The sequence below is a fragment of the Saccopteryx bilineata genome, chromosome 1, assembly GCF_036850765.1.
Source record: "Saccopteryx bilineata isolate mSacBil1 chromosome 1, mSacBil1_pri_phased_curated, whole genome shotgun sequence".
NCBI classification, from domain to species: domain Eukaryota; kingdom Metazoa; phylum Chordata; class Mammalia; order Chiroptera; family Emballonuridae; genus Saccopteryx; species Saccopteryx bilineata.
In genome coordinates this window covers 31,677,118-31,702,857 of record NC_089490.1, presented here as the reverse complement: position 1 = coordinate 31,702,857, position 25,740 = coordinate 31,677,118, and the positions used below count along the sequence as shown (strand labels likewise).

The 25,740-nt window shown below is 37.9% G+C and overlaps 1 protein-coding gene across 4 annotated transcripts in view; it reads right to left on the bottom strand.

The window, feature by feature from the left end:
• The window catches only part of FAM83B (family with sequence similarity 83 member B), an 87,776-nt gene that overhangs the window by 10,534 nt on the left and 51,502 nt on the right, over nt 1–25,740 (bottom strand). For all 4 annotated transcript variants that reach the window (XM_066252787.1, XM_066252775.1, XM_066252780.1 and 1 more), the window contains exons 3-4: nt 4,591–4,755; nt 3,696–3,820 (exon numbers count right to left, since the gene is read on the bottom strand). In XM_066252787.1, coding sequence (XP_066108884.1) covers nt 3,696–3,820; nt 4,591–4,755 — 290 coding nt within the window. The remainder of the gene's footprint in view (nt 1–3,695; nt 3,821–4,590; nt 4,756–25,740) is intronic.

Below are 25,740 nucleotides of genomic sequence, written 5' to 3'. Positions count from 1 at the left end.
ACTTTATTTTTTAAGTGAGAGGAGGGGCAACAGAGACAGACTCCCACATGCACCCTGACTGGAGATCCTACTGGCAAGCCTCCTACGGGGTGATGCTATGCCCATCTTGGGCCATTGTTTGGCAACTGAGCTATTTTTAGTGTTGAGCCAGAGACTCCATGGAGCCATCCTTAGCACCTGGGGCCAACTCCATCGAACCAATTGAGCCATGGAGAGAAAGAAAGAGAGAGAGGCATAGTGAAAAAAGGGGGAAGTGGAGGGGTGAAGCAGATGGTTGCTTCTTCTGTATGCCCTGATTTGAATCGAACCTGAGACATTTACATGCCAGCCAATGCCAGGCCCCAAAATCATTAATTTTAAAATAAAAAAAAAAATAAGTGAGAGGAAGAGAGAGAGTGTGGCAGACTCCTGCATGTGCCCTGACCCGGATCTACCCAGCAACCCCCATCTGGGGCTGAGGCAGGGACCAATTGAGACACTGGCTGTGAGAGGGAAAGAGAGAGTGAAGGGGAAGAAGAAGGGAAAGAGAAGCAGAGATGGTCGCTTCTCCTGTGTGCCCTAACTAGGAAGTGAACCCGTTTGTATGCCAGGCCAATGCTCTATCCACTGAGCAGACTGTCCAGGGCCAGAAATATTTTTAAAATTAACATGAAATCATAAAGAGAGGAGAGTTGTTAGAATATTTTAATTAATTTGTATAATCTTGGTCCTAGGCATCTTGTGTCCACCTACGTAGACAGTAACCTACATTCTGCCTCTGGCTTATGATATAGATAGGAAGAGAGAGAGTTCCCGTTGCTATTGTTTGCTTTTCTCAGCATCACATCTAAAGTAGCTCAGCTAAAGTCATCTCAACATATCAAACTTATTCATACCAAGTGGTCGCAAAACAAAGTTGAGGTGAATTTACCATTGAAGCTAATCTTAAAAGTCAAGTATAATAAAAATAGAAAGCATTCATTACGATGAGATTAATAAACGCCATACTATAAGTCAAGTGAACTCCAAATTTTAATTAAAATTTCAATTAAAATCTCTCTAACACCAAGTGAATCTGAGCAAATATATACACATTAATGAGTCTTTAAAAGGACTCATTAATTTTAAGCACCAGTTGTAATTTCTGCTCTTAACATGCTTTCCTTTAGGACCTGAAACTACAGTTTCAAAAAGGGATCCCTTAGAAAGGAAGAGTTAGCAGATAACAGTTTTTGAAAAAAAGGCCTAAAATAATAGTTATCCTTGGAGGCTCTGGATGCATTCACTCTAATTCTCGTAACAATGGCATGAGGTAGCGCTATGGTTACACTTATTTTACAGAGGAGCAAACTAAAGTGCAACCAAGTGAAGAAGTGAAGTCACTTGCCCAGCGCCGTCCACTTGAACAGGCTGCCTCCTCCTTATGGGCTTTTCTTTTACACTGTTCTGTTTACATCCACAGCTCTCCCGGCTTCTTCCCACAGTCTCTAGTAACGAGTTCCCCTCTGCCCTGGTGACCTAGCGGTGCATATACGCCTGTTGGTGCATCCACCTGCCTGATGATGTAGCCTCACTGTGTATCCCATTTAGGACTGAGGACTGAAATAAATGTACAAGAGAATATCAGGGAGGCACTTATGCCCTGAAACCAGCCAGCTCCGGACCACACTGCCAGTCCTGGACTGCTCGTGGCCCTTAGCTGTGGGGTTTTAGACAAGACACTGCGACTTCTGGAACTTCAGTTTCATCATATGTAAAATATAGATGAAAACAATAGCCTTGTGGATAAGTTGTAAGGATGAGGTTGAGATATGCGAAAGAACTAAGCTAGAGCAGAGTAGCCATGTCACCAGTGGAAGCGTCGAAAGATGCCAGAGAGTGGACTCGGGCTCTGACTCATGTGTCCAGCGTCTATCATGACATTTTTAACAGTCAGACTCTTGAATTCATTTTCGGTAGTACTATAGTGACTACATGATAATTATCAGATTCTTAGTAGTGCTGAAATAAGGAAAATCTGTTTGATGGATTCTTATAAAATGATAAACAGCTTCAATTTTTATGAACAATTGTTCTTAAGTCCAGGCTCTGTGCTGTTTTCATAAGGAACAAAAATACTTCTTGATTTGTATTGTAGCACCGTAGGGAACCTGAGATATTCCTCAACCCCCTCATTCTGGGGATGAAGAACTTGAAGCCCCAAAGCTGTGTGATTTTCACAATGTCTTAGTGTCCTTTAGAGGGAGAGCCAGAACAGAAACCCAAGTCTCCAAATTTCCAGGCAAGGGTTCCGCTATTTATTTTTAAGAAGTAACTAAACGGATTACATTAAAATTTGAAACTAATACTTTCTGTAAATGATTGATAATGCTGCAAGTAAACACAAACTAGGCTACTATAAAAAAAGACAAGAAATAACAAGTGCTGGCAAGGATGTGGAGAAAAGGGAAACTTTGTGTACTGTTGTGGGAAAGTAAATAGGTATAGCCACTGTGGAAAATAGAATGGAGGTGCCTCAAAAATTAAAAAGAGACTGCCTACGATCCATCCAGCAATCCCACTGCTGGATATTTATCTGAAGAACACAAAACACGAACTTAAAAAGATATCTACTTTACCATGTTCACTGCGTTGGCTGTTACTCATAATAGCCAATATATGGAAGCAACCTAAGTGTCCCTCAATAGATGAATGAGCAACAAAGTTGTGGTGTGTGTGTGTGTGTGTGTGTGTATACACACAGACACCAGAATACTATTCAGCCACAAAAAAAGAATAAATCTTAGCATTTTCAACAACATGGCTGGATCTGAGGTCATTATGCTAAGCAAAATAAGTCAGACAGAGACAAAGACAGTATGATCTTATTTGTATGTAGAACCAAAAACAAACAAACAAACAAGTTTACAGATACAGAGTACAGACTGGTGGTTGTCAGAAGCAGAGGGGTATGGGATGGCTAAATGGGTGAAGAGTATCAAAAGGTACACACTCCAGGCCCTGGCCAGTTGGCTCAGTGGTAGAGTGTTGGCCTGGCGTGTGAAAGTCCTCGGTTCGATTCCCGGCTAGGGCACAGAGGAGAAGCGCCCATCTGCTTCTCCACCCTTCCCCCTCTCCTTTCTCTCTGTCTTTCTCTTTTCTTCCTGCAGCCAAGGCTCCACTGGAGCAAAGCTGGCCCAGGTGCTGAGGGCGGCTCAATGGCCTCTGCCTCAGGTGCTAGAATGGTTCCAGTTGCAACAGGACAATGGCCCAGATGGGCAGAGCATCGTCCCCTGGTGGGCATGTCGGGTGGATCCCGGTTGGGCTCATGAGGGAGTCTCTCTGCCTCCCTGCTTCTCACTTCAGAAAAATACAAAAAAAAATAATTTAAAAAAAGATATACACTCCAGCTATAAAATAAATAAGTCCTGGGGATACGCTGTATAGCATGGTGACTAGTTGACTAGTTAATAATACAATATTGCATATTTAAAAGTTGCTAAGAAAGTATCACAAAGAAAAAAATTTGTGACTATGTACAGTGATGGATGTTAATTAGACTTATTGCAGTGAGCACTATATACAAATATTAAACCATTATACCTGAAAATAAAATAATGTCATATGTCAATTATAACTTGATTTTAAAAAAAGGATGAAACAGACTATACTGAAGTTTGAAACTAATAATTTCTATAAATGATTATTAATCTGCAAGGTAAACACAATGATCTTACCTGTAAGAACCATACATAACTTTCTGGCAGTCAACTAGCAAAAACTTCTGTTCCAATTTTCCATAAAATTTGGCTCCTGTTTTTGAAAGATAATCTTGGCCTTTTACTGTCCGCACTCGGATATTCTAGAATTATATGTAAATATTATGTAAAATTAAGGCTAGAAAGGGAATATATTGTAAAATAAAATACATGGTAAAATAAAACCTTAATCCCAAAAAGGTGTACTTGAAATAAACTTTAAACAAACCAAAAAAGTAGTGAAAGCAAATTTTAATCTATCACCCAAAAAAGAAATACTCTAGAAAAAACACTAACTTAAAATACGGTGATATTACCTTACATATTTACACAGGATGGTTTTTATAAATCACTTGGGGGTCCTATTGCAAGATCCTTTCAGGTTACAGATTCATAATGTCAAAATAACTAAAATTAAAACGCACCTGCCTTTTAAAAAGTCAAATGTAACTGCAATCACTAGTATGCCAAATGACTGTCATAAGCAACATCTGCTGCATGAAAGAATCGCTCGAGCCAGTGGTTTCAAGGCTGTCCATGCCAAACAGAAGCATTAATTAGGACTGGTATCAAAGTCAACTCAGAAGCTCAAGTGCCTCAAATCAACATAAGCACCAGATAAATGTGCTTATGTTGTTTTAATATTATAACGATGTGTGTTTTATATTAGAAAAAATACAAGAGGACCCTTTTGTGATCAATCATTATTCTACCTTAAATTATATATACAATTACATATATATATGAATATACTTTTTTTTTCTATTTTACTTTTGGAGTAATATAGTTTAACATGTCTTAAATTCAATTGAGACAAAAATTGTACACAAATTATAATTTGAGTTCCTGATAGAAAAAAACATAGGATTCTTACCCTGAGACGTTGAACTTGACAACTCTGTTTCTCAGTCATATCTAGGAAATGACTAAAGTTGGATTCATCGAGTAGAATATACACCGATACCCCTCGAGTTGATGCCTCTACTATTTCTTTGAAAATGTCAACATCTGTAAACATATCCATCACTAAGGCAATGACCTGTTAAAGATAAAAATACCAGACAATTTTATATACTCAATAGGGAAAGATCTAAAAATTGGTGCTTTTAATAAAAAAATAGATAAAATAGAAAATTAAATACATAATACATATAAATGTATAAACAAATATATTTGTGTTTTTTAAATTGAAGATAGAGGATAAAAAAAAGTATGTTGAAAATAAACAAATGACTATATGTGACACTAAGAAATTTCACACTAGCTTTAAGTCTAAGGGAATCTGCACTTCAGCATGGCATTGTGTGAAGAGCGAGTCTGAATCATGGGTTACAGGTTACCTATAGGAGAGTTGAAGGGAAGGGCAGGTAAGTGGAAATCAGTGCTACAGGCTTATTGGGAAACATTTGGAAAGAAACACAAGATTTCTGGAACTAGTCGTTGAGAATAAAAGTCTTGGAGACTTCGGACAGAGAAAATAAAAACCTTCTAAAAATAAAAATATAACTATAAAAGGGCCTAAGATGAGAAAAAGGTTGTATAAAAAGACTTGGAGACCAGACAATTGAATACACATGCCTAAAATTAGCTTAGGAAATAGCATAGCAAAAGAAAGAAATACAGACAAAAAATGGCAACATGAGAAAGTAATGCAGAGAAGAATATCATAAGTAAACGGCCCTTAAAATGGAGATGGTCCAAGTGAACTGTTGGAAAAAGAACCATTACCAACTCCAAGGAGCAATGGAAGTGAAATGATATTAAAAGGTAAAATCATTAGATTGACCCCCTACCATGTGTCAGACAAGAATCATCAAATCTTGTCCTTTGTGAAGCTTACATCCTAGTGGTGGAAGACACCATGAGCAATGAACAGAATAGACAAATTATATGATAAGCTGTAAAATGATCATTTTATTGGCAAATAAATAGAGCAGGATAAGGGGAGTCATGGATCCCTGAAAATGGAGAAGGGGTGTGAAGGGTTTCAGGTCTCTTGGAGAAAGAGTCCTTTGCATAGAGAGATAGAAGGAAATGAAGTAGTCACGAACATAGATATCTTAAGAAATCATGTTCTAGGTGGAGGACACCAGCAGTGCAAAGGCCCTATGTCAGGAGCATGCCTAGCACACTCAAGAAACAGCAAGGGGGTAGTAAAAATAATGTGAGAAACGGAGAGAGTAATCACAATGCCTTGAAGGGGTTATTAAGCCTTCAGGGTTGTTGTTTTTTTTTTTCTTTTCTGAATTAAATTGTAATCTGTTAAGGCTTTTAATTTCAGGTAATAATATGATCTGACTTATGTCTGAAAAGGATTGTTAGGGCCACTGGGTTAACAACAGACTAACAGGCTTTAAGGGCAGAAGCGAGCATGGAAATGGGGAGGCCAATTAGAACTACTGGGACCAATTTAAGAGGGAAGTGGTGGCCCTGGACCTAGCCACCATCAGTGATGATAAATGGTCAGGTACTAGGTATCTTTGAGCCAAAAGGACTTCTGAATATATTAAACATGGAATATGAAAGAAACAGTAGGAAAAAGGATGATTTTTAGCCTCACCACGCTGAAAAACACGCAGTACTCAACTGAGACGGTGAGGAGTGCTGCTGTAGCAAGTTTAGGTAAAAGATTAAAAAGCAAGTTAAGTTTGAGATGCTTAGATAGCCAAGTAGAATGTGGAGAAGAGAGATGTAGGCCAGACATGACAATTAAATCCAAGTCACCAAAAGAGACAGGAGAAATAGAAAATGAGACAAAGGACTGAGTCCCAGGACAAGAAGAGGTACCAGCAAAAGAGACTGAGGAAATAAAGAGAAGGTGGCAATCTTGGAAATCAATTTAAGATTGCATATAAAGAAGAAGGAGTGCTGCCTGACCAGGTGGGGGCGCAGTGGATAGAGCCTCGGACTGAGATTTGGAGGACCGAGGTCACCAGCTTGAGCGCGGGCTCATCTGGTTTGAGCAAGGCTCACCAGCTTGAGCCCAAGGTCACTGGCTTGAGCAAGGGATCAGTCTGCTGTAGCCACCGAGTCAAGGCACATATGAGAAAGCAATCAATGAACAACTAAGGAGCCGCAACAAAGAATTGATGTTTCTCATCTCTCTCCCTTCCTGTCTGTCTGTCCCTATATGTCCCTCTCTCTAACTCTGTCTCTGCCACACACACATACACACACACACACACACACACACACACACACACACGCACGCACTAAGAGCACTAAGAGTGTCAAATCCTACTGCTAGGCCAAGAAACATGAGGATTATTGTATAAACTTATTGGATTTAGTAATATAATATACAGGTTATTGATAAGAACCACAAGTACAGTTTTAGTGGAGTGGTACGAGGAAAGCTTTATTGAAAGCTTTAGGAAGAAATGGGAGTAGCAGGAATTGGTAACTCTTTTTGAGTAATTTGGCTATAATAAGAAGCAGAATAATGGAGAGGTAGCTGTAGGTAATGCTGTGTCTAGAGAAGTTGTATTTTTTCTTTTATTTTAAGGTGGAAAAAAATAACAGCATGTATTTTATTTTTATTTATTTTTATTTTTCTTAAGTGAGAAGCATAAAAGCAGAGAGACAGACTCCCGCATGAACCCAACTGGGATCCATCTGGCATGCTCACTAGGGGCGATGCTCTGCCCATCTGGGGCATTGCTCTGTTGTTCAGCAACTGACCTATTTTAGTACCTGAGGTGAGGCCATGGAGCCATCCTCAGCACCTGGGACCAACCTGCTCCAACCAAGCCATAGATGTGGGAGGGGAGGAGAGAAATAGAGAAGGGAGAGGGGGAGGGGTGAAGAAGCAGAGGGTTGCTTCTCCTGTGTGCCCTGACCGGGATCTGAACCCAGGACATCCATACACCAGACTGACGCTCTACCACTGAGCCTACGGCCAGGCTGACAGCATGTCTATGCTAATGAAAGGCTCCAGTCAAGAATGAAAATTAATGATGCAAAAGATGGTAGGAGGTGAAGCAGGGAAGGAATTTCTGGAGCACCGTTTTGAGTAGGCAATAAAAGATAGAATCTAGTACAAAAGTAAAGTGATCAGAGCACAGAGAATAAAAACCAGTAAAAGATCATCTGTACTATCAATCCAGAAGGCCAAATATAAGCATGCAGACACTAGAGGAAGAGCAGGTGGGGTGATGGTGCTATGGAAGTTCTCTTCTGAATGCTTTGACTTTCTCAGTGAAGTGGAGAGCTAAGTCTTCAACTGAGAAGACGGTGAATTACAAAAGACATGTTAGAGGTCTGAGGAAAGGGGTACCTATTTAGTAGGTATCAAGAATGGTATAGGAAAGGGAATAAACTATAGAAATATAGTCTGATTTCAGGGCAGCATTAAGGACTCACCAGGTCCTAAATTTAAAAGGAAACCAGTCAATGTGATTGTGAGTTACAGTATTTTCAATTTTGTTCAGTTGCGAGGGTATAGGCATGGAGCAGGCAGAGAGTTTTATTTAACCTTGGATGTAGTTCTGGCCATGAGATTATAACAAAGTGGGAGAAGGAAGCGGAATTGAGGGTGTATGTACTATAGAGATAAAGACAGGAAAGAGGACGTCACGGATAAGAGGGGGGGAAATAAAGGTGGGATCAATGAGTCTGAGGTCTTGCTGGGGTTAAAGGATGGTTAGATATGAAGAAATTGTTAATTTTTCTATTATAATATAATAATAAAAAGGTAAGATCGTATGTCAGCTTTTAAATATACATATTAATATTACAGATAAAACATGTTGTCCTGTATTTACCTCATATTATAAATAGACGAAACAAGATTGGCAATGAATTGATAATTGTTGAAGCTGGCTGATGGTACATGAAGAGTCTCTTTACTATGCTCCCTACTTTTGAAAACTTCCACAGCACTAAGTTAAAAACATATTAAAGCAATATTGGATATAAGTAGGTATCAAAAGAATAAGCCAGAAATATAAGTATAAATGGTAACCAGATGGGGATATATGAAATAGGTTATACAATATCTGCAGTTATAGAAGATGCTATATAAACAATATGATTAAGAGTTGATGGGTGAGTATCTGTAGGACAAAATCATGGGAGGAAAGAAGGGCAAGGAGCTGGTCTTTAAAAGAATCTCTTACATGTATATTAAAATTGCCAGAAACTGAGACTGGAATAGTATTAAGAAGAGTGATAGAGAATAAAAATCTCAAGAAATGAGAGAAAATGGAATGACCTGGAAATAGACACATGGCAACAATAGTCAGGCAAATGTGACAAATATATTGTGAATATGTTAGAAGGTGAGCAAAGTCATAAGTTATATGTTAAATCATTTAATTTACTCTAAAAAGATGTTGAAACAAAATACTGGACCATTCGTAAATCATACAAGTTAGTGGCATTCTTCAAGCTACCTGTGAAACATACTTGAATTAGATTTCCTCTAGGAAGAACTATTTCAATCATTCTAGTGGCCTCTCATAATCCTTTTCTTTTTTATAAATGGTATAAGGATCCAGAAGGGAGAAGCTACTGCTAGCAACCTCCTTCATGTCTTGTGAATATTCTTTATACCATCACAGATCACACTCAAACCCTTCAGATCACACTCAAAATTATTAGTTGATGAGTTTACTCTGCATGAATGAGTAGTGTGATGAGGTGTAAGCACTGAGCTGAAGAAGCAAAATATCCATATTATAAACTTATTTTACAAAATAACTCTTACAAATATAGGTCTGGAGCAGTCTGACATCAATTATTATTTTTTTTAAACTAGAGAGAAATTTTAAAAATGAGAACACATTATATAACATGGTATTCTTTAAGATATTATCAGCACATCTAAAGAATTTAATTTTAATTTGTCAGATAGTTTCATGTAACAAATTACTGGGAATGTTGGAACTGAACAAAAACACATTACACCAGGATAAATAAAGGTTTTGGTTTGCAAAAACTAATTAAGTCACTCAGCCAGTGGATGATTCTAGCACACCAAAGGTACAACAAATGACAGGCTCTCTCGCATGACAGATAATACACTGATCTGAATCTAGGAGACCAAATTACACATCTCTGACTAGCTTATCTGATGTCAATTGAGTCTGGTAGCTTATCAGAGCTTCTGGCGCATAGCACCATCACTTTATATGTTAAAAATCATATAAAGTCTGCCAAAAATTTCAGTTTTGCCAAGAGAGGTAACATAAAATGTAGCTCTTTTTTTTTTTTTTTTAATTTCTCTTAACGGTAGGTTACATTTCTGGAAAGGAATAAATACTGAGGAATGGGGTATGCCAAACCTGATTTGAAAGTATTATTTTCTCAGTTATCTAAATCACACTGTGCTTTAGAAATGACCACAATGGCTATAAATAATCAAAGAAATTATATACCTGATTAGGATAAAGCTTTTTAAAATACACATCAATTGATATTCTAAGTCCATACAGAAACCAGTCACTTTAAATGGTATTCAAGAAACTACGATGATACTATATACCATTTAAATTCTTCTCTTGTTTCTTAATTCCTGTTTTATTCTTGCTTTATAAATTGAAAATGTAAATAAGTGCATTCATCGGCAACACAAGACTTAGAAATTTTTAGAAAGACTTTTTAAGTTGTTTTTAAGATTTGATCGAAACTTGCCATGTTTTAGTAGTTTTAGAGAATCGGACTCAGGATACTGGTTTTCACTTATCTTTCTCATAGTAGTAAATATTCCTGAAGTGATCGAAATCTTGGAGGTCACACAATTAAAATAATATAAATTCTGACAATAAATTTATGATAAATTCATATTTATGACAGAAATGAAGGCTAGTCAGGAGAATACATAATCACCTGTTAAGGAATATATTGCAATAATAATGCAGAAAAACGTTGCTTTAGCCTGAACAGGTGGTGATGCAGTGGATGGAGCACTGGACTAGGACTCCGAGGATCCAGGTTTGACACCCGACATCGCTGCCTTGAGCATGGGCTCACCAGCTTGAGCATGGGGTCACTGGCTTGAGTGTGGAATCATAGACATGACCCCATAGTTGCTAGGTTGAAGCCCAAGGTTGCTGGCTTGAGCAAGGGGTCACTTGCTCTGCTGTAGCTCCCCAGTCAAGGCACATATGAGAAAGCAGTCAATGAACAACTAAGGTGCCGCAAGGAAAAATTGATGCTTCTCATCTCTCTCCCTTCCTGTCTGTCCGTCCCTATCTGTCCCTCTCTCTGTCTCTGTCATAAAAAAGAAAAAAAACAGAAAGAGAAAAAGAATTGCTTTATACATAGCTGGGTGTTAGGGGTAGATACATGATAGAATGAAACAAACTAACAAGGTTTCATGGAAAAGCCTTAACTAATGAATAAAGATTATTTTCAGCCATCCAAGCTGGAAGAATAGCACTGAAAATGATAGTGATATTTTAATATTTATTAAACTAACTTAAAGTTAAATACAAACTTACTATTATGAATACGGAATAAATTTAGATAGGATTTATACAGATTATGAAGGATCTTAAAACTGTGACACATGTTTAGATTCGATCTAGAGAATAATGGAAATCCTAAAAAGGAAAACATCTGGTGAAAACAGTATCTTGAGACAATGTATCTTATAGCAAAATTCATATTAAAAATACCTGAATTTTATTGAGTCATATTGACTGATCAAGATTATAAAGTCCCCTTTATTATTTGTATTGTAATGGTCATATTTATATTTATGAATGCACTGAAATACCAAAAACAATGTGAGGTAGAAACCAGTGATAGGAAAGATGAAAAAATAAAGAACTGAAAATTGATGATAGTTTTGATAGAAAATGGTCTCACAGTGTTTACACTGAATACACGCATTTTCTTAGAAACATGCTTCACTATCTACAATATTTTCATTTTGAACCTGGTATCGTTTATTCCTTTGAAAGATATTAGGAAAGAAAGCTATTAGCAATATGCTCCTATAAGACCTACATATTTAATAAAATGTGAGTACACCTTGGTTAATGTTCTGTACTCATAGAGCAGTCATGATCACCCACAAAATTGAAAAATTGAATATTATTCCCTTTCTGCTTCAAAATACTGAGCATCATTTGAAAGGATTCGGACTTCCTTGGTAATTGCCTGCATAGATACAGGAGGATTTACTTTTTCCAACAGAAGAAAAGCTAATAAGGAGTTCATATTAAAACAAAAATCGAAAAACGAGAGAGCTCTATAATATAATAGTAGGTATAATAAAATTCAGCACAACCAGAAAACTTGAAGAAATGAGTAATAGAAATCAAGGGAAATGATCACTTAGGAAATACTTGTTTCTGAGCCGGCAAAGCCTGTCAAAAGCAATGTGCTAAATGGAGTTCAGAAAAAAAGAAGGCTGATAGTGGAAGTGCTTTGGGCCCTGATCCTTCTGCAGCCTAAGGGAAAGTATCCATTTTGTGTGAAATTTTATGTATATTATGTCCACTATATATAATATTATTCACTGAGTTACAGATTTACATTATAAACTACCTTGATTTCTGCATATATTTAAGTATCTATCAGAGTAGACTAATAGGTGTATTATATATCAACTGGTTTGGTCGGCTATGAATTAAATAATCTTGGGGAAGTCACTGAAATGAATCTGAGTCTCAATGACCTCTATTACATATTAAATAAACCAGAGGAGATCTTGTATATACCAAGTTCTAAAATTCTGTTTTACCCCGAAGTACCCAACAGTTTGATTAAAATGTACATGTACTTTGCTTGTAAAATTTGCACCAAACATGACTTGGTGAAAGTGAAAAAAAATCGGCTATTGTAATAAAAGTCAATAGGAGATATAAAGAGAACTGTTTTGCTTCTGTTATGACTACAGTACACATTTGTAGAATTAACATAAATGTTTGACAACCAGAAGGGAAACTGCATGAATTATTTCCCAAATTTTTTACATTGTATTATATGTTGGAAAGTACTTACATGGCACTTAATGGACTAAACATTTGTGTCTTCTCAAAATTCCTATGGTTGAAATCCTAAAACTTAAGGTGATGATATTTGGAGGTAGGGACTTTGGGAGGTGATTAGGTCATGAGGGTGGAGCCCTCATGAATAGGATTAGTACTCTTATAAGAGAGACCCCAGAGAGAGCATACTCCTTCCATCACTTCATCAGAGTGAGAAGACAGCAGTCTGTGCAACTGGAAGGGGGCCCCACCAGACACTAAATCTGCCAGGGTCTTGGTCTTGGGCTCCAGAACTGTGAGAAACAAATGCTTGCTATTTAAGCCACCTAGTCTATGGTATCTTTGTTATAGTAGCCCAGAATAAGACAACCATAAAAATAAATTATGCTTTTATCTGTGTCATAATTAAGGAAAACCTCACATCTGGTTTGGCATAGGAAGCATCATTGCTTTTTAAAAATAGTTTTGGGCCTGACCTGTGGTGGTGCAGTGGATAAAGCGTCGACCTGGAAATGCTGAGGTCGCCGGTTCGAAACCCTGGGCTTGCCTGGTCAGGCACATATGGGAGTTGATGCTTCCAGCTCCTCCCCGTCTCTCTCTCCTCTCTCTCCTCTCTCTCTCTCTCTCTCTCCCCCCCTCCTCTCTAAAATGAATAAATAAAAAAAAAAAAATTAAAAAAAAAAATAGTTTTGGGCCCTGGCCGGTTGCCTCAGTGGTAGAGCATCAGCCTGGCGTGCAGGAGTCCTGGGTTTGATTCCTGGCCAGGGCACACAGGAATCTGCTTCTCTCCCCCTCCCCCTCTCCTTCCTCTCTGTCTCTCTCTTCCCCTCCCACAGCCAAGGCTCCATTGGAGCAAAGTTGGCCTGGGCGCTGAGGATGGCTCTGGTTGCAACAGAGCAACGCCCCAGATGTGCAGAGCATCGCCCCCTGGTGGGCGTGCCGGGTGGATCCTGGTCGGGCGCATGTGGGAGTCTGTCTGACTGTCTCCCCATTTCCAACTTCAGAAAAATACAAAAAAAAAAAAAAGAAAAGAAAAAAAAAAGTTTTGACTCTAATCCTCAAAGGAGGTTAGAAAGAACGAGGAGCAGGCAGCCTCTGAGAAACTGCGAAGACGAGCCTTCGTCTTTTTACTGATTCCACAATTTAGTCTTCTCACAGTTCCACTTCCCCAGCCCCTCTCAAAAAGAGACGTTTCCAGAAACTTGGCCAGTGACAGTTTCTAGCATGGGCCTCTAAAGTCAAGGAGTCAGGAATTGAGACAGTACTCTGCAGGGGAAAAGCAAACTCAGGACGTCCAGGCCTAAGCAGTCAGAGAAACAGTCCACCGCCCAGAGTCCAGAAAGGAGCTCCCTGGGGCGCCTCCATGAGAGACTGGCAGAGGGGCTAAAAGGGCACATGGAAGCCAATTCTGTTCAACCAGCAAACAGTTATAACACCCCTTAGCTCTGCACAAAACCTAAGCGTTGCTGTGTTTTTACAGGGATTTTTTGTTTTTGTTTTTGTTTTTTTGACAGAGACAGAGAATCAGAGAGAGGAACAGACAGGAAGGGAGAGAGATGAGAAGCATCAATTCTTTGTTGTGGCACCTTAGTTGTTCATTGATTGCTTTCTCATATGTGCCAAGTGAGTGACCCCTTGCTCAAGTAAGTGACCTTGGGCTCAAACCAGCAACCTTGGGCTTAAGCCAGTGACCATGGGGTCACATCTATGATCCCATGCTCAAGCCAGCAACCCTGAGCTCAAACTGGTGAGCCCATGCTCAAGCCAGATGAGCCTGCGCTCAAGGCGGTGACTTCGGGGTTTGAACCTGGGTCCTTCGTGTCCCAGTCTGACAGTCAATCCACTGCATCACTGCCTGGTCAGGCTAAAGGGATGCTCTTTAAAATAAATATTTATGCTCTGTTATCACAGCAGTAGGAATGCTATGTGATCCTGCTGCTATACAGAAGGATCAGAGTCTCATTTTAGTCAAACTCTGGTAACATGTGTAAAAACAGGAGAAAGTTAAATCAATACAGTTACTTAAAAGTAATAATAGACTACTAGAAAACTGTGACGCATTCATAATTTCCAAAGACAATGTACATGCTCTATAGTACAATAATACATCAGGTTACACAACTATATAGTACTTAAGTACATAAAAGCCTTACCTCACTAGGAAAGAACTTAAGTATGTACCAAAATGTAGTATTTATGTATGATTTTTCTCTACTTGATTTTTTTTTCAAAAATTTAAACACTTTTTAAAAATATTTTATTTAACATTTATTTATTGTTTTGAGAGAGAGGGAGGGAGAGAGCAGGAGAGAGACATGAACATCTGCTCCTATAGGTGCCCTGACAGAATCGAACCAGCAACCTCTGCGCTTTGGGACAAGGCGCCAACCAACTGAGGTATCTGGCCAGGGCTGATACTTAACTTTTATCATTAAAAATTTCAAACATACAAAAAAGTTAAAAAACAATGCAATGAATATTTATAGTCATTATTTTAAAATTTTGTTACATTTAATTTTATATGAATGTATAAAGAGAGATTTGGGATAAAAACGCAGAGTGAAAACTAAAGTAAATTTATTTATAACTATAATTTTTACCCAGAGTTAGGGAGAAGGCTTAAGTGGATATATAATGCAGTTTTCTGAAATTCAAAATTTTACTTGAGATCAAATGGCATTCATTCATTAAAAGTAATGAACATTTTTTTAATTTAATTTCTTAATAGCTTTCTATTAATCTTTCAATTTTGCACTAAAAGTCTATGTGAAATTGGTTATTTTCACTGGTAATATTTAAAAGAAAAATTATTAGAGAAAATTATTAACCAAGCAAAGCTACTCGAAACTGAAAAGGAGGTAAAAAATATAACAAAATAGACTGCTATTATACTTTAAAATTTTTCTTGGCTTTTTAACTTTTACTAATCATAAGTATGAGAATGGCATTAAACTTTTTTAAACTATTTTAAATCTGGGAGAAGCCTTTGGGAAGGAAATAATTAGGTATGAAAAAATTTTAAATCATTTCATGAAAATGTCTTTGTAAAAACTTTAATTGTAAATAAATACAACATCCATGTTAGAATAGAACATATTTGATCTTTCTGAATATGTGTTTTATAATTATTGGGTTAGTTAGCTCTATAATTAATTCCACATAAATAGTTGCTGTTAATAAAAATGTTGATAACATAGCTTGAAAAATAAATATTTCATTATTTGAGCAACACTTTATAGTCCCCAATTTAAAGAGAAGATGAGTGAAGTGTTTCACATTTCCCAAGCCATGAGTATTTTTTTTTCTTTTGTGACAGAGACAGAAAGAGAGACAGAGAGAGGGAAAGATAGGGACAGAAAGGGAGAGAGATGGGAAGCATCAGTTCTTCATTGTGGCTCCTTAGTCTCCTTAGTTGTTCATTGATTGCTTTCTAATATGTGCCTTGACAGGAGGGCTCTAGTCGAACCAGTGACCCTTTGCTCAAGCCAGGGACCTCGGGCTCAAGCCAGCAGCAACCTTGGTCTAGAACCAGTGACAATAGAGTCATGTCTATGATCCCATGCTCAAGCCAGTGACCATGCGCTCAAATTAGCGACCCCCACTCAAAATGGCGACCTCAGGGTTTCAAACCTGGGTCCTCCATGTCCCAGTCCAATGATCTATCCACTGTGCCACTGCCTGGTCAGGCTCACGCCATTAGTGTCTAAATTTATAATGTCAGCTTTACCAAATAGTCCCCAACAATAAAACAACAAATGCAACAAAACTCTCTATCCCTGCTTTAAGAGCCTGCATTCTTTACTTGGGCAATAATTCTTTCATTTTAATGTCAACTATAAGCAATTAATTAACCTGACATAAAAAATCAAACATACAGCAAAAATACCACAAGTCCTCTTTATTCAATAGAAATTTCTATTTGATTAAGAAACCTAAATATGTATAAAGGAGTTACATTAAAGTCATGAAGCATTACAGTAGCATTTTGTATTTAATGTAGCTTGTTTCTATGTCTTTACTCTTTAGTCAAATTAAACATATTTAATCTTCTGTTTAACTCTACTATTCTTCTTTGCTCTTTTGGATAATTTTCACACTAATAGCTTCTGTAAATTATGTATTATTTTTTCACTTTGATGCCTGAAAGTTGAAAGACAGCATACCTTTGGTGGTAGGGTGCAGTCATGCTGAAAGCTAAGAGTTATGAGAAGTAATTGTCAGTGAACCATCAAGCCAAATGGAAAAACCTTAGCCGCATTGCTTAGAATATTTCCTGATTAATCCCTTTCCCCACACACTTCAGATTTAAGTTTTTAAACACCTAATGACAGTCATTTTGTACAAACAATATATAAACACAAAACGAATATTTCCCAGCTGTGCTACAGGAGTAAGACACAGATTTCATATTTTAGTGGCAGCTACTTTATCTTCAGGTCCTCAACATTATGATTAAAGTAATTAAAATCTTCATTCCCACTGCTGGAAAAAATTATAAAATACAACTTGTTTACTTTCCTAAAGTAGATTCATAAGAAAGACCTTGTCTATATTATGGGTAGAAAGTCTGTTTCTGATTATTACTTACTTTACATCTGAAAAATAGAGGTTTTATCAAAACTGAGATTGCTTTTATCGAAGTTGAAATAACCATGCTTAGTCAAATTTTATTTATTACCTTAAACCAAATTATTTTATCTATAAAATTAAGAAAGTTCTATGTCCTTATATATCAGCTGACTGATACTGTTTATAAATGTTATTTGAAAAATGAAATATGTTCCATATAAATATGTCCTCAAGCATCCAGTTAATCTGTAAATGTAGGGGAAAAGTAAGTTGATGATTAAAGAAGAGGAACAATAAAATTAGGGTAAAATTAGAAGAAAAACTACACAAAAATTTTATTATAATAACACATTAAATTTGGTAATTTTATTAAATTTATAAAATGGCATTATAAAACTCATTTAAACTTGAAGTATTCCTAAAGGGCAAAACATGTCATCTTTTATGCATAAGGACACTGTAAAGCCAGTAGCCACGGCCACCATTACAGCCACCTGGCCCATGCAGGTTCGCATTTGATTCAGACAGATAGTAATGAAACAATGGAGCCAAGAACTGGTGGGCCTTTAATCCTAGCTTGCACCCGGTGGGCACGTAAAAACACACGCTGGGCTCCAAAGCTCACTCATTCACTGCTCTCAAAGCTACTGACTTATTCAAGTTTCCTAGAATCAAAGGTTTCTAGCTCACCAGCCTTATTCACCCCTGTTCCCCATCTCCTTCCTTCTCCCTGCACAAACTGGCTGCTCACTCAGCACTCCACCATCTTGACTGCTTCTCCTCTCCTCCACGTGGGCTTTATCTGCTCTCCTCTGCTCTCTCCTCTAATGCTAATCTCAGGAACTGAGAGAGAGCAAGCTCCTGATCTGCCCCACTTTATAGTATAGAAATCAAAACCCTTAATCCAATATACAACAAGGACGCCTCTGATACAAAGTCACTTATCTAAGGCATAATGGGATTCCTCATGAGAGTGCACCACCCCACATCAAAAAGGGTGGGAAAGGTTTAGTCCTAAAACCAAGCCCCCAGGCTACAAGGATCCTGCCTGCCCACAGCCCACCCCCAACACACATTAATATAATCATGTCCATCCCAAGCAAGAAGGGCAACTAATATCATCACCTGGGTGACGGGCTTCCACGTGGGCAGTGCCATCTTTACCAAATTGAGCATAATATATTTTATCTGCCCAACAGACACAAATAATATTAAACAAATTTCAAGGTGGAGTTTAAATTTGGGCAAGTGAAATATTTCTAGAACAGTTTAAATATGCCTGTAATTGACGTTTCTTGAGACTTCATAGTTTGAAAGCGATCAAATGGCAAAATTATGCCAGAAAAGTATTAAAACATTCAGATAAACATAGCAATAACAAAAAAAATCTAAATCATAAAAATGTAAAGTAGTTCAATAGGAAGGCTGACTGAAGCTTTTAGTATTAAGCTGATCAAATGCAAACATAAGTCTGGTAAATGATACAGGGTCCAAAGTAATTTGTCCTTGGAGGGCAGTGTAGAAAAGGGTTGTGTGAAATACTCTTATGAATTTCAATATCTGATAAGATGTAACATTTTCATTAAAGAAATCTTTTTACTTTTTAAATTAATATTTCCAATAACACTTTTAGTTTTAAATTAAATTCTAATTCTAGGTATCTAGAAAAGACCTCCAAACGCACTTCTTCAGACAGGCTAATTATCCAGTTAAAGGATCATCCTACTGTCTTTTTTAAGACTTGATGTTTGTTTGTTTTTTTAACATTAAACTTCATAAGTGAAATTCAGAGGCATTTTTAATTCTAGCATCTGAATCAAAAATAAATGAGTGATTAGCAGCATTCTTATGACATGAAAAAATTTACCAAGTAGTTTTCCATTATAAACACACGCAGTGTTTGTCTGTCTTGCGCCCTCTACACCCAGAGGAAAACTTATCAAAAAAACAGAAAACAGCCCTGGCCGGTTGGCTCAGCGGTAGAGCGTCTGCCTGGCGTGTGGGGGACCCGGGTTCAATTCCAGGCCAGGGCACATAGGAGAAGCGCCCATTTGCTTCTCCATTCCCCCCCCCCCTCCTTCCTCTCTGTCTCTCTCTTCCCCTCCTGCAGCCAAGGCTCCATTGGAGCAAAGATGGCCCGGGTGCTGGGGATGGCTTCTTGGCCTCTGCCCCAGGTGCTAGAGTGGCTCTGGTCGCGGCAGAGCGACACCCCGGAGGAGCAGAGCATCGCCTCTGGTGGGCGTGCCGGGTGGATCCTGGTCGGGCGCATGCGGGAGTCTGTCTGACTGTCTCTCCCCGTTTCCAGCTTCAGAAAAACAAAACAAAACAAAACCAGACTAAGAAAAATAGCCATAATTTCACAACCAGGGACAATGGCGTTTTCCATTCAACTTGGTAAATGTATATTTTTAACTGAGATCATCATATTTTCATAATGTTATATGCTGTATAGTTATCATTATAGAATAAATAATCTCCTATTATATAAAAACTATCATAAGAAAGCATTTGGAAAAGCTAATTCTCCAAAAGTGTGTAAAGAAAACGGTCTGGACACAGAAAGATCAGCTAGAAATTGGCTCCAGAAGTCTAGAAATCTCACTGGCAAAAAAGGATTCTATCAGTCGGTGTCCTGGCAGGAAAAATAATTTCCTTAATCGTTTTCAGTGTTGAGAAATTTACAAAAAGGCTATTTACAGAAGTGTGACCATGGGGCCTGACCTGCGGTGGCGCAGTGGGTAAAAGCGTTGACCTGGAACACTGAGGTCGCCAGTTCGAAACCCCAGGCTTGCCTGGTCAAGGCACATATGGGAGTTGATGCTTTCTGCTCCTCCCCCCATTCTCTCTCTCTCTCTCTCTCTCTCTCTCTCACTCTGTCTCCTCTCTCTAAAATTAAAAAAATAAAATCTAAAAAATAATAATAAAAACATAAAAAAAAAAGAAGTGTGACCATGGTTAATAGAACCAGAATAGGAGACAGAATCCTAGGATTTAAGCAAGGGAGCAAACACACAGACTATGAACTTTTTCCTGTGTCCACTCTGCTGCTGGTGCTCCCCAGCGGGGCCCTCCCCCATCAGGAAGAAGGGCTGCAGGAAAGGCGAGGTGGTGTCGTCTACTGCAACAACCTGGGAAAATGGAAAGAAGGGCAGAGAAGGTGGCAAAGAGACCTGGTAGGAGTGGGAATAGAAAATAACGTGCTCAGGGATATCGAAGAGGCCAGATTTCAAAGATATTTAGGAACTAGGTGGCAAAAATAAAATGTGACAGACAATCTGATGATGGGTATATAAGGATAACTTCCACATTCCTGAAGGGTTGAGTGGCTGGCGTTATCAATGAAAGACACAGGCAGATGGGAGTGCGAGTCTGGCTTTGGGGCTGGTGTGTTTCCGCCATTTATGACACAGCTATGTGGAAACCCTTACAGGCTGCTGGTTTTGAGAGTCTGGGACTTGAGGGAAAGTTCCTGATCTCTGGTTTCACAGATTTCCATTCTATCTTTCAGACTGATGATTAAGTGACATAAGCCAGTTACAAGAAAACACATAATATATGATTACAGTTATGTGAGGTACTTAGAGTAGTCAAATTCAGAGATAGAAAGTGGGATGCTGGTGGTCAGAGGCTGGGGGTGAGTGAGAATGGGGAGTTAATACTGAAAAAATACAGAGTTTCAGTTTGGCAAGATGAGTAAGAGTTATGGAGATGGATGGTAATGATGGTCGCACAACAGTGAGAACACATTTAATGTCACCAAATGGTACACTTAAAATGGTAAACTATATGGTATATAAATTTTACTAATTTTAAAAGTTAATGCATAAAAATAAATCATAGAATCAAATGTACATTGTTTGCAATGACATTTAACATCTATCTGAGCCTAAATGACTCTTCTTCTTAGTTTCATACATGCTACATACTCCATGAACCCAGCTCGGAAGGCCATGTCTCGTCACCATCTGTCATTTCCTCCTTGCAGTTTCTTTTATCTAAAATCCTCATCTTTTTTCTCTAGGAAAACTCCATGCCCCTTGCTAAGGCCAACCTCCTGGCAGGCCCCTTTCACATGCCTTTGTCAACTCCATGAGGTTAGATTCATTGCATCCCAATTAATGCTCCCTCTACAATTTAGGTATCCTTTTACCAAGCCTTGTTGCTTACTTATGACTTTCAAGAGAGTAAAAGTTACCTAACAGTAGGAAGTACCTCAGTCACCTTTGTGACCCATTCATCCCAGTTCAACTTACTAATAGAATTCAATCAAGTTAATTAAATTATTTATTGTCATTTCGCCACAGCATTGTAGAGTTATGGTCAAGTAGTACACAAGCAAATATTTACGTTTCTTCTTTTGGATTCCTCAAAATTCTAGTCAACTACTAAATAATGCATTGTCTCAAATCTTTCACGGTACTTTCATTTGCAACTTAAAAGTTCTGGGAAGGAGGGGGTCAGAGCATATAAACCACTGATGTAACTTTGTTTACTGGACTTCTGGTTCTTGGAAATCTCTTACGCATGCATGCCTATATGAAATAACAAGAATACTCCTCCAAGTCATCTGCCTACTATTCAAATGAAATATGTCTTGAAATTGCTCTAAATGCCAGAGGTAATAAAAGTAGAAAACATGGGTCCCAGTAGATAGAGAATAATAACACTTGCATGGAAAAAGGTGTTATTAGAATCATACTTCTCAGCCCTGCCCAGTTGGTTCAGTGGATAGAGCATCAGCTGGGCATGTAGACATCCGGGTTCATCCCTGGTCAGGGCACACATAGGAGCGACCATCTGCTTCTCTTCCCTTCCATCTTCCCTTTCTCTATCTCTTTCCCCTCTCGTAGCCAGTCAAGTGTAGGCCCAGGTGCTGAGGACAGCATCTGTCCGAGTGTCAGCCCCAGATGGAGGTTGACAGGTGGATCCGGGTCAGGGTGCATGTAGAGTCTGTCTCTCTCTCTCTCTGCCATCCTTTCACTTAAAAAATAATCATATTGCCTGACCTGTGGTGGCGCAGTGGATAAAGCATCGACCTGGAAATGCTGAGGTCGCCGGTTCGAAACCCCGGGCTTGCCTGGTCAAGGCACATATGGGAGTTGATGCTTCCAGCTCCTCCCCCTTTCTCTCTCTCCCTCTCTCTCTCCTCTCTAAAAATTAATAAATAAAATAAAAAAAAAAACCTTTAAAAAAAATAATCATTTCTCAAAACAGCCCTACGAATTGGGATAGACAAGTAGTATCATGTACCAACAACATCAGCAACAAAAACTTGGACTACAACTAATGTTCTTGTAGTTCTTGCTCTATTATACCATATGACTTCAGTCCCTGCCTGAATCAGGGGGAACTGTGTATACCTGAGGGTCTTCTAGGACATGGTGGCCATCTCTTCTGATAGAATCCAACTTGATTTCAGATGTGTGGTTAATACTTCATTGATAATAAAAGGAGAAAAAGTTCAATGCAGAGTTCCATTTTTAAAGTATAACTCCCCATATTCTGAATCTTATCTTAAAGTTCTGATCGTCTCCATGTTATCATCATTGGGTTGAGAGTTTTCCATTCTATTTTGTCTCTATAGTCTATTTAGAGCCAAATAAAGCCATCCTGGGAAGATCTGTCTCAGAAGCTCTCATTCAAATGCATCTAAACTCATTATAGAGAATTTTCAATATATGCGTAAATGATTTGAGATGAAAATTATGGTTAGATTTTTTTTTCTAAAAAATATAACTTGAAAGTACTTATTTGAAAATTCCAACTCATTAATTTTAAAATGTGAAATCAAGCAATGAGAATAAATCATATGTTCATCCATGCCAAAATGCAAAGAATATTTAAATAAGATAGGTTTCAGGGTGTTTACAAAAGTTCTTCTCCTTGGTGTAGAACTATACATTAGGTATATTCCTCTAAATGAAGGAACCTTACCTATAAAAAAATTCAGAATGCCAACAGGGTAAATAGAATGGCTCACTAAGGAAATATTCTAAAAAAGAAATAGAGCAAAGAAGAAAGTGATATGTGGGAATGAGGAATCTGAAGATGAAAGAAATCACCGAATAGAGCTCTTATTAGTATAATGTTTTTACAAAGTCTGTTTGCCATCCTTTGCTAGTCCTTTCCCCCCACCCCCCACCCCCATGAAATCCCAAAGTAGAGATCTGGTCAACAGATGAGGTAGCAATAGCTACCTTGTAAGTCCATTTATTTTTCCTTTCTCTCTCTCAATGTTGGTAAATGAGAGCCTTTAATGAATATTTTTACTCATCAAGTAGATTTTCTTTCATAGCAGTTTCTGCATAATATCTGATTATGAAATCCCTTTGATAAAAATCATATAGTGACTTAAGCTTAAGTTATAACATTTATGGCATTGGGTAAATTTCCAAGCCATTATAAAAAAATGTGTTAGCATTAGAAATTGAAGTTCCTTTAACTCTTAATAAAATCTTTGAAAATTAGTCAACACTATAGAATTCAACTGGAATCCTGCATAGAATGGAAGAAATTCATTCATTGAGCAAAGAAATGAGTTTGATCAACTCTGAACTTCTTAGGTGCTTTTAAACTTTGAAATTCTACACTTCCATGGGGGAAAAAGACTTCATAAAACATTCCCTATGAAAAAAGTAACAAGACTTTCTCTTCTACTTCCTCAGTCTCATGACATCAGCAGACTCCTTATGTTGCAAGCTAATGGGATGTTAGGAATAAAAATTGAAAGTAAAGATCAAATGAGAGCAAAGAGAGTAAGGAACTGAAGAGATTCAGCACTCTGCATATGAGAATGGCTACTAACATTATCCAAAAACGTTAGCCATACTAAAATTTGTTACTTTTACATTTTAGCTACATTTAACAATGCTTTGGAGTCCTTTTGGTTATTTTCCATGGTAATATTTCCAAACAACTGAGAACAATGAATAAAAGTATACTATCTAAGAAAAATGATATTCTTAAATACCACTTGATTGAATAAGACAATGAGAGAAATAATGATATAGGCTAATCTTTATTTTCATTAAATATGGTAAAACTAATTGAGATAATAGTGTTTCTTTACTAAAGAAACAACAAACAACAAAGGCTGTAAAAAGTTTCTAACGTGTATTTGTTTTGTTTTTACAGTTAACTACCGTAGTATTCAAGAAAAGGCACAGGCTGAAAATGGATACATAGCACATAGTAAAAAATAGGCTTTCTCCATATAACTTCAATGAGGGTTATTATTTGTTGGTACTGTTTAGCCTAAACACATTATAACAGCATAAAATAGAAATAGGCACTTCATATAATAGAATGAATATTAATATTGCCAGGAAATAATGTAAAAAAAAAAAGGGTATGTAAGTATATAGTGAATGAAAGAGATTGCCTAATATCTACTGTACCTGTGAATGGATATTTTATTATGTTGTTATTTATTCTTAATATTTTACCAGAACTTAAAGATAATTCTTAGCAACATTATATAAAGTCGCCATATTTTTTAAATTACCAATTAACTGTGGGCAGTCAATAACTTGTTTTGTTTTGACCATATACTATACTAGATTGAGTTCTAAATCTAGAAAAATATTGGAAGTTTTCTAAACTTCAATATAGATGTCAGATAAAGAAACACTATTCCATGTGTGTTACATATATGTAGTCACTGTCACAGGTTGCGGGTACTATTATCTGCTCTTAATAGTAAAAATGAACTACTTTGTTTCTAAATTGAACCAGACATTGTTAGTCGTGGTCCTTTGAAAATTCCATTTAAATGGAATTTCGGTTCTCCATCAAGATAGAATAGAATGTTCAGTTGCAACAAAAGTTTTGGATTCTTAATTTAGCCTTTTCAGCACAATCACACATACACTGATTGCTTCAGACTGGAGCCCGAGAGGGAACCTGCCCCTTGAGGAGCAGATTCCTGGCACCTGGTCTGCGTGAAAAGCAGCCACGGGGCACAGATGGAGCCAATCGTGATTTCAACCTGCTCCACAGCCCGCGTTTTCTCTGCAGCAAATAACGGCTCCCTGCTTCCCCAGTCCTTTTCTCCACCTCTCCCTCTTACCATGAGTGGAAGCAGAGAAGACTTGACCCCAAGAAGCAGCACCGTATTAGCACGTGGCCTGCAGCTACTCCTCTTATCAGCCTCCTCTACTTCTGCCTCCCAGGACGGCTGCTGCCCCTGGAACCACATCCATGCCTGGCCGGAACGTCCTTCCTCCTTCCTCCTTCCAAGCCAGTGGTCCCCAACCTTTTCTGGGCCACAGACCGGCTTAATGTCAGAAAATATTTTCACAGACCGGCCTTTAGGGTAGGACGGATAAATCTATCACGTGACCGAGACAAGCGTCAAGAGTGAGTCTTAGATGGATGTAATAGAGGGAATCTGGTCATTTTTAAAAAATAAAACATCGTTCAGACTTAAATATAAATAAAACGGAAATAATGTAAGTTATTTATTCTTTCTCTGCAGACCGGTACCAAATGGTCCACGGCCTGGGGGTTGGGGACCA